The 9,595-nt window shown below is 38.8% G+C and overlaps 1 protein-coding gene across 2 annotated transcripts; it reads left to right on the top strand.

Moving 5' to 3' along the window:
• The first annotated feature begins 603 nt into the window (after window positions 1-603).
• On the top strand, window positions 604-9,285 carry pemt (phosphatidylethanolamine N-methyltransferase). 2 transcript variants are annotated; one of them, XM_041814960.1, is made up of 7 exons: window positions 607-787; window positions 3,049-3,156; window positions 3,403-3,518; window positions 5,794-5,939; window positions 8,075-8,186; window positions 8,686-8,760; window positions 8,909-9,285. In XM_041814960.1, the coding sequence occupies exons 1-7, from the start codon at window positions 629-631 to the stop codon at window positions 8,961-8,963; spliced, it is 771 nt and encodes a 256-aa protein (XP_041670894.1). In that variant the 5' UTR covers window positions 607-628; the 3' UTR covers window positions 8,964-9,285. The 2 variants fall into 2 exon arrangements, with proteins under 2 accessions (XP_041670895.1, XP_041670894.1); XM_041814961.1 differs by lacking the exons at window positions 8,075-8,186; window positions 8,686-8,760; window positions 8,909-9,285 and adding an exon at window positions 6,052-6,162 and having other exon boundaries at window positions 604-787.
• The last annotated feature ends 310 nt before the right edge of the window (window positions 9,286-9,595 follow it).

A 9,595-nucleotide genomic window follows, 5' to 3' on the forward strand; every position in this document is an offset into this window, starting at 1 on the left:
ACTACACAGTTTATCCAGCAATGACCCGGTCTGTGCTTGATTATGGCTGTGCTGTCTATGGCTCTGCTGCCGAGACCCTGTCCAAACCAAGGCTCTGCTGGGGAGCATTTCGATCCTCTGCAGTCCGTGCTTTGCTGGTTGAGATGGGTCAAACGCCTCTGACGCCTTAAACTACGACTACAGTATGGTCAAGACGGCAAAGCAGGGATCACAATCTTTATCTGTTTGTGTATTTCAAGGGAAATGGGAGTCTCCCAGCCAAAATAAGCAACATCCCTGTTTGAACAGATTAAATATTAAATTGAGAATTCAGAAATAGAGCACAAATGCTGACATCCTGTTCTTACTGGATAACACCAGAGACTGATTTAGATTTGTCACTCCTCTCTGCGGCTCAATGTTGGAATGTGGGTTGATAAGAAACTCAGTGTGTCAATGCAATGCTATTTACACCGCAGTTCTAATTATTATGCACTTTCTACATGCCACAGGAGCATACTGAAGAATATGAAGACCTGTCTAATTTAGACTGTTATACTTTTCGTTCACCTGTAGAGGGCAGTAACACACCAGGATGCGTCTGAACTCCCGGAAATTGTAAAAGAAGAAGCTTCAGTATGGTGGTCCTATGGTAAACGTACACGAGCACAGGTGGGCTTCCATAGTCCACGGAATGTGCACGAGCGAGAGGGACGACGAAGTTTGTGGGAACAAGGATCCTGCTGATCTCGAGCATTCTGTGCTGCTAGACTGCTGTGGAGGATTGAACAACGTCGACTATTCCAAGGTGAGAATGGACGTCTTTTCAACGTTTAAGCAGACCGCTAGACTTTAATTAGTTTAATTACCTGGTGCTTTAATTAATCTCAGTCTATAAAATGACCCTACCTTTACCCAGAGGGGCACTAATACAAGTGGTTAAAATAAAGTAAAATTACTAGTAAAAACTAAAAGTCTCTAGTTTAACTTTATGTAGAATGGACCAATATACTTTGGCAAGAACAAAGCAGAGTCAACCTTCAACGTCCGCACAATAACTATTCCGGCGCGTGAATGACGTCTCTGTGTTCACACGCGCACTAACAAGAGCTTACCTTAAAACAGGTGCAGAGAGAGAGAGACTAACCATGTACCGCACCAAATGTCAGATTAGTCATATGCAGCCAGAAAACTGCGCCTTTAAACAGCAGACAGCTGTTAGATGTTAAAGGCGATGGTTGGGCTTGTTATAACGGAACTCCAGGGGAACGTTAAGGAAACATCTGCGGGCTATTAAGCAGGTAATTATTCAGTCATTTGGAAACATTAATTTTAGAGCAGATAAAATTAGAAGAGACATTGCATCAGTTGTAGCAAACTTATCCATCATTATTAGCGATGAAAAGCTGGAAGATGAAGAAAACAGCTTTCCTACCTGAAAGAAGTCGTCTCCTTATGAATGTTCATCAGCACCAGTCCACTCATGGTCTTGCCTGTCATCCTACCCCTGAGATGTTTTTAGCTGACAGCTGAAGGAGCATCAGCACCTTCAGATACAGGCATCAACAGAACCTTCAGCACAGTGTTAATGTGTGGATAGAAATCTGAAGATAATTCAAGCTCTCGTTGCTTTCTTGATAATGTTTTGTAAAAGTAACCTACCACCAACTACAAATTATGCTGCACCAGTCAGATGCCTTGCTTCAGATGCATTTACGTCATGGCGTTTGTGGGAGGAAGCAGCACAGACTGCAACTTAAGAAGAGAGGTGAAAGACTGTAGAGCACAGGTGTCAAACTCAAGGCCCGGGGGCCAAATCCGGCCCGTGGAACAGTTAAATCTGATCTCATATTTCTGTTATAACTCTCCCATCAGTCTGAGGTCTGCAGATTTCCTCTGGTATAAAAATGTGAACTTATCCTTGATGATTTAAGAAATCCTTGTTAAGTCACAAAATCTGAAAAAGGAGTAAAAATATTAAAAAGAAATTGTGTTTTAATTTCACATTTTCAATTTGGCATCTCACAGTTAGGGCTCAAACTTAAGATTTTGACTTTTAATTTTGTACTTTGAGCATTTCAACTCTTAATTTTGACTTCTCATATGATATTTTAAGCCTTAAGATTCATAATTCTAAATTTCAAGTTATATTTTGACCTTTTTAATCCATTATTTTGTATTTTACCTCATATTTTCAACTCCAAACTTTGCCTTTGTAATCCCATAGTTTGGCCTTTTAGACTCATAGTTTAAAATTCTGAATCATATTTTGACTTTTAATTTCACAATTACAAATTTTATTTCATATTTGGACCTTTTAAACTCATGATTTTGACTTCTTTCTAATACAGTTGCCATCCAAAATACATTATTTTTCAATTTTAATTTTATGTTTTGACCTTTTTGAACTAATGAATTTACTTTTCTCAGATTGTGAGCCTTTAAACTTATCTTTTTAACTATTTGAATGTCAAAATCATTTATAAAATGGGGACCAAACCCATATTAAAGTACATGGCCAAACTATGGGATTATGAAGGCAAAGTTTGGGGTTGAAAATATGAGGTAAGATACAAAATAACAGATTAAAAAGGTCAAAATATAACTTGAAAATTAGAATTATGAATCTTAAGGCTTAAAATATTATATGAGAAGTCAAAATAAGAGTTGAAATGCTCAAAGTACAAAATTAAAAGTCAAAATCCTAAGTTTGAGTCCTAATTGTGAGATGCCAAATTGAAAATGTGAAATTAAAACACAATTTCTTTTTAATATTTTTACTCCTTTTTCAGATTTTGTGACTTTACAAGGATTTCTTAAATCATCAAGAATAAGTTCACATTCTTATACCTGAGGAAATCTGCAGACCTCAGACTGATGGGACAGTTAGAACAGAAATATGAGATCATCTCGTGGGCTGGATTTGGCCCCCTGGGCCTTGAGTTTGACACCTGTGTGCTAGAAGATGTATTGTGTTTCAGTGTTGATTTATGACTGTATATTTATATTTTATGTCATTTCCCTCTTTTCTATCTTTAATGGTATTTTTCCCTTGTTATTTTCTTTCAGATGGACTTGACTTTTATGGAAGACTTGCTGAAACACATCAAGCCTCATGACTCCAGCTTTTGTATCGCTGTAATCGCTATCATTTTCAATCCTCTCTTCTGGAATGTGGTGAGAAGGATTATGGATCACGTGATGATTATCATATAGCATCATGTATTTATGATACTGTATGCACATCTAATTTTGACAACATCAGAGCAGACAGGGTCCTGCTCTCTCCCCGAGATCTTTGGTGCCCCCCCTAGGGGTGCCCGGACCCAAAGTTGGGAACCACTGATCCAGAAGCCCCTCCTCTTTTTAGTATCTTAGTGGGATGCACATCATCACCTTATGTCTATGTCCATCGTTTTTCAGGTGGCAAGGTGGGAACATCGTACACATCGGCTCTCCAGGCTCTTTGGTAGTCCTTTTCTGGCTTGCTACTGTCTGGGTTTTGCCATCATCCTGCTCAATGTGTATCGCAGCCACAGGTAAAACATGTATTAAACTTGTTCAGCTCAATTTAGGCACATTTATCAGTTCTTGCTTTGTTTCAGTTTCAGCATCAGGACATGGTGTGATTACTCTAAACATGTTTGCATTATTTCAAAGGTACAGTGTGAAATATTGGTAAAATTGGTGACAGCTAACTGGATAAGCCATTTATTCATACGTGCAGTAGGAAGCGTGTCCTATGTTAATTTCGTTGACTAAAACTAATTGTCGACAGCCTTTTTTTTCATGACAAAAAATAGACTAAGACTAACAAAAATAGATCTGTGATGACTAAAACTGACAAAAACTAAGTTTAGTTTTCGTCAAGAGGACTAAAACAACTAAAATGTAATGTAGTTTTTGTCAGACATTCAAAATCGATGACATTTCTCCACTGTGGGAAAATATGTCAAAAAACAATGCATCTGCATCTATTCTGCCTCTCAGCTGTAGAAAGCAGGGACCCCAGGTTTGGCAGGGTGCAGAGAACACACTACCATGATTTGGTACCAGATTTAGGTAAGAAAATAAATGCTTGGACAAAAAGTAAAGACTAAAATGTGAGGACTTTTTATGGACTAAACTAAAATGTTTTGAGTTTTTGTTGACTTAAACTGGACTATAACTTAAAAGGTTAGAAATGACTCAAATGTGACTAAAACTAAAATGCATTCCATTTAAAGACTAAAACAAAGACTAAAATTAAAAATAGCTGCCAAAATTAACACTGGTATCCTCATCAGACTCTGTGTATATAAAAAACACAATTAATATGGTCAGGCGATTATGGAAAAATTCAAATATGCTAACTTGTCGTTACAGCCTTGTTCCAAAATGGACTAATTCATTTTTTTTTTTTTTTACCTCAAATACTACACACAATACCCCATAATAATGAGGTGAAAAAAGTCAGTTTGAATTTTTTGCAAAAATATCCAAAATTAAAAACCAACAAGATCACATGCACATTAGTATTTTCAGTCTTTGCCATGATACTTAAAATCGAGCTCAGGTGTATCCTGTTCCACTGATCATCCTTCAGTCCACCTGTAGTGAACCCAGCTGATTGGACAAGGCACACACCTGTCTTTATAATGTCCCATGGTTGACGCTGATGTCAGAGCACAACCCAAGCCATGATGTCAAAGGAGTTGTCTGTAGACCTCAGAGACAGGATTGTATCTGAAGTATTAAAGGTCCTAATGAGCACAGTGGCCTCCATCATCCATAAATGGAAGAAGTTTGGAACTACCAGGACTCCTCCTAGAGCTGGCCGCCCAGCCAATCTGATGATTGGGGTAGAAGGGCCTTAGTCAGGGAGGTGACCAAGAACCTGATGGTCCCTCTGACAGAGCCCCAGCATTGCTCTGTGGAGAACCATTGTGGCCAGACGGAAGCCAATCCTCAGTAAAAGGCACGTGACAGTCCACATGGAGTTTCCCGAAAGGCACCTGGAGAAACAAAACTCTCTGGACTGATGAAACAAAGATTTAACTCTTTGGCCTGAATGCCAATCGTCATGTCTGGAGGAAACCAGGCACCACTCATCACCTGCCCAGTACCATCCCTACATGGTGGTAGTGGCAGCATCATGCCGTGGGGGTCAGGGTTGAGGGAAAGATGAATGCAGCAATCTGCAAAGACATCCTTGCTGATAACCTGCTCCAGACGCCCTGGACCTCGGACTGGGGTGAAGTCCATCTTCCAGCAGGACAGCGACCCTAAGCACGCAGCCAAGATAACAAATGAGTGGCTTCAGGACTCTCTGGGAATGTCCTGGAGTAGCCCAGAGCCCTGAACTGAACCCGACTGAACATCTCTGGAGAGACCAGAAAAAAGCTGTGCACTAATGCTTCCCATCCAACCTGATGAAGGTTCTGCAAAGAAGAATGGGAGAAACTGCCCAAAAATAGGAATGCCAAGCTTGTAGCATTATTAAAAAAAACTTACAGTGGAAATTGCTGCCAAATTGCTTCGACAAAGTATGGAACAAAGGCTGTGGATACTTATTTACATGTTATACTTTTTTTTTAATTTTAAAAGTTAAAAAAGTGAAATCAATCCAGGCTATTGCTATTGTTTGCTGTGGTTGTGGTTGCCAAGATGGTGTCGATTGTGCTCTCATTTTCCTGACTGTGTAGGAGCTCTGCTCCACATGTACACGTCAGATATGTACAAATACACGTGCCTTTACTCCTCTTATATGTATATGGTTTGCTTATTTTTCTTGCATTAAACTGTCCAGTAATTGTCCATAAATTTGTTTTGGAGTATTACAGTGGCGATGAAAGCCCAGGCCAGATGGGGGGTGTTGGAGAGGACTGAAGTTTTCTATGCTGGTGTAGCTCTCATAGTGCTGGGCACTGTGCTGGTGGTAAGCAGCTTCCTGGCCCTAGGATTCACTGGAACATTCCTCGGTAAGTACCAGTCACACTGTATAGGATTTAATGGTGATGCTTGACCCAGACTTGTTTCAAGTGGTGTTTTATCCCTCTAACTGGTAATGGAATTGTGGGTTTGCACCATCAGGGTCCTCTAGACCAGTGGTCCTCAACCTTTTCAGCCCAGGACCCCCAAAATATAGGTTCCAGAGACCGGGGACCCCCACTGTACCTGAAGGTGGCTGAACACAGCCATGCACATTCAAGAATAGTTATGTGGAGACAAGGCTGCCCATAAAGAGGGATAAAGGGGAAGGTTTCTGGGATCCAGCCAAACTGGGGGCCCATGGAGGTCAGCAAAATCATGGTCCATTGGGAAGTTAAGGTTAAAATGAAATAACTTTTGTTAAAAACATATTTAAAATAGGTAAAAAAGTTGCTTAAATTAGTGAATAAAGGCAAAAAACGGTTAAAAAGATGTTAAAAATGGGATTTTTAAAGAACATAAACGGGTTAAAAGTGGCAAAAATTGGATAAAAGTGGCCAAAAAATAACCAAAAATGAATTAAATTGGCAAGAATGGGTGCAAAAGGTGGTAAAAGTGGATTAAAAGTGGCTGAAATGACTTTGAAGTGTAAAAAATTGAGGGGAAATTAGTTGGACCAGGATGAAAAATTGGAAAAAATGGGATAACTGTAGATAAAATGGGCCAAAAGGGGTGTAAAAAGTGGTTGATAGTGGCAGTAATGAGGCAACAATAGGCAGAAAGTGGCAGGAATTGGTTTAAAAGTGACAAAAACAGGCAAATAAAAGTGGTGGAAAGGGTAGAAAATTGACCCAAATGGGTTTAAGTGGCAAAAATGTGCTAAAATTGGCGAATTTGGTGTTTAAAGGGTTAAAATTTGTAAAATTGGTGTAAAGTGGCACCACTTAAAATAGTCTTAGTTATTTTTTTCAAGGCATCTGGTGACCCCCCTCTCAGGGTCTCACGACCCCCAATGGGGTTCCAACACCAAGGTTGAGAACCACTGCTCTAGACCAGTGGTTCCCAACCTTTATTCCTGGAGCCCCCCCACCCCCCCACCCACCCATCCACACACACACACACACACCCACACACACACACACACACACACACCCACACACCCCCACACACACTTATATCTAAGAAAAGCTGAGTCGTCCCAAGACCCACACAAATTAAAAAGTGATTGATTCCTGTGAGAAACATCAACATCAATCACTGTTTCACAGACAAAATCCAAAGAAAATAGGTTTATTTATGTTCATTATACCAAAAAAAAATTTGTATTAAGTATTTAAGTAGTTTGCCATGATCTTAGCTATTATATGCCAACAAATCTTTACAACCTCAGAGCTTTCCCCGATCGTGTTGCCTTCAGGAAACGTGGGTACTTTGAGAGGTATGACTTAACACATTCTATATATTGTTTTCAACTAATTCACTGTAAATTAAGGGATGCTGAGGACAAAGTTAGCTTTTACAAGCTGTTTTAGACAACTTTTGGAAATAATTTATTTAAACATTAAAATATGTTAGATTGTTACGTTTATCACCCATACTTAAAGGAACAATGTTTCCCACTTCCATATTGTGAATGCAGCACAGCATCACAGATTAGAATGGCGTCTTTCTTAAAAGTGAAAAAAAACAAAAATCTGAAACCAAACGGAGATTTGAGTGTGAAACAAAAAGATCTGAATCTGAAAACATTAAACCTGAGACTGAAAAAATAACACCTCAAATGTGAAAATCTATTTAAGAGTAAAAAATAAAAATAATTGATTTAATTAAAACAATTACAAAGCTGAATCAAAAGTATATTTAAATTGAAAAAGACTTTGCTCACGCTTATTTTTAGTTTCGGGTCAGTGTTTTTATTTTTTTTAATCAGGATCAACCATTAAACTCTAAGTTTTAAGTGTCATTTTTTCAATTTTATTTTCTTTTATTCAAATTAAAAAATCTTTTGGCATGGATTTAGCTCCATGAGTATAAAGGTATTACAATAATGATAACCATAACAACATAAGACAGCCAATCCTTTTCCAAATTTCTGGAACAATTCTTGCCACCATCAAACATATGAATACATGATTATTTCTAAATAAAACAGTCTAAAAATGTTGGTGTTGTATTTGTTCGCCAGGTGATTACTTTGGTATCCTAATGGAGGAGAAGGTGACAGGCTTTCCCTTCAACCTCACAGAGAACCCGATGTACTGGGGGAGCACAGCTAACTATCTCGGCCTGGCACTCATGTAAGCAAGTGTGTGTGTTCATGTGCGATTCTGTAGGAGACCCAGCATCTTCAATGCAGCTTTGAGTTTGATTGTCTCTGCAGGATTCTGTAGCTAAGGTTGTCAGAAAATTATTTTAATTTATATCTACTGGCATCTGTATTTGCTGTAGTAGAAGTTGTTTACATATGAAGATAGATACAATAGTTTAAATTATACTGTTATTACAATTATGGCTTTTTTCTTCTGTTTTATTTGTGTTGTTCCAATGCACATAAATGAAATAAACATGTGTATACCAAAAACATTTGTAATTGCAACAATTTCTGGGAGAAATGGTGTATTTGTGTGTACAAATTACAGACATGGTCAATTCACACGGGATTAAAAACACGGACGTCCCATGAGATTATTGCAAATCACCAGATGTCCCTGGGTAATACTAGTCCTGTGTGAATAGGGCACGAGATGCACACAAAGTAAAGACTTGGCCTGTTTTTCTCTACCTTTCTTTATTCAGCGGTGCCAGTCCTGTTGGTCTTGTCCTGACTGCCATGGTCGCTATGGCGTACAGTGTTGCCATAAGATTTGAGGGGTGAGTTTTTCTTTTCCAGCACTTTTAACATCTGTCAAAGAAATCCTCTCTGTCTCTGTCTATTACTGTTCTACACACACCTCACAGAGCAGTATGGCAAATAGTATCTGATTTACTGTCGTATGGGTTTATTGTGCTTTTCTTTCAGACCATTCACTGAACAGATCTATGAGGAACAGAGCCATCGGAGCAAGCATGAGTGAAACCAATCCTTTAGCGTTAGTCAAGGATTCCCTTCCTGTCATGAATGGAAAGACTTGTTGTCCCCACTTTGGTCTACATTCCACCTCTAGTCTGGATTCAAAGGCTGCGGTCACACTGCAGTACCGTTGTAGTACTTGAGAACGGTCTTGGTCACCACATTTCAATGTCTTGGTCTTTTTCGGTGTTGGACTGGCCGGACTCAGGATTTTCCATCAAGACCGGTCTAGACCAGCACTGATCTGCTATTCTTCAACCTCATTAATGTGATAATAAGAAGAAGCTCTTGCTAAAACAACAAAAAGCTACACCTGCAAAACTCTGACATCAGTCCATCTTTTTTCTAGTCAGAAATACCTCTGAACACTTACTTTAGGCCTCATTCACCTGACAAATCTAGATAAACATCTCATTTTCAGATATTTGAAATAATTCCAGCCTTGACAGTTACTTTTAAATGTATAGAAGGATTTATTTTTTACAAGAAGTTAGTTGAAAGATTTAAGATTTGAGATTTTTTGCATGTTGTGCTTTGAAAGAGTTGCAGACACCTTGTTTTTATGTGTCCATTTATTTAAAAGAAAACTAAAATTAAAGACAGAATGCTCTTTAACTGTTAAACCTTGTCATGGCT

The sequence above is a fragment of the Cheilinus undulatus genome, linkage group 20 (genome assembly GCF_018320785.1).
Source record: "Cheilinus undulatus linkage group 20, ASM1832078v1, whole genome shotgun sequence".
NCBI classification, from domain to species: Eukaryota; Metazoa; Chordata; class Actinopteri; order Labriformes; family Labridae; genus Cheilinus; species Cheilinus undulatus.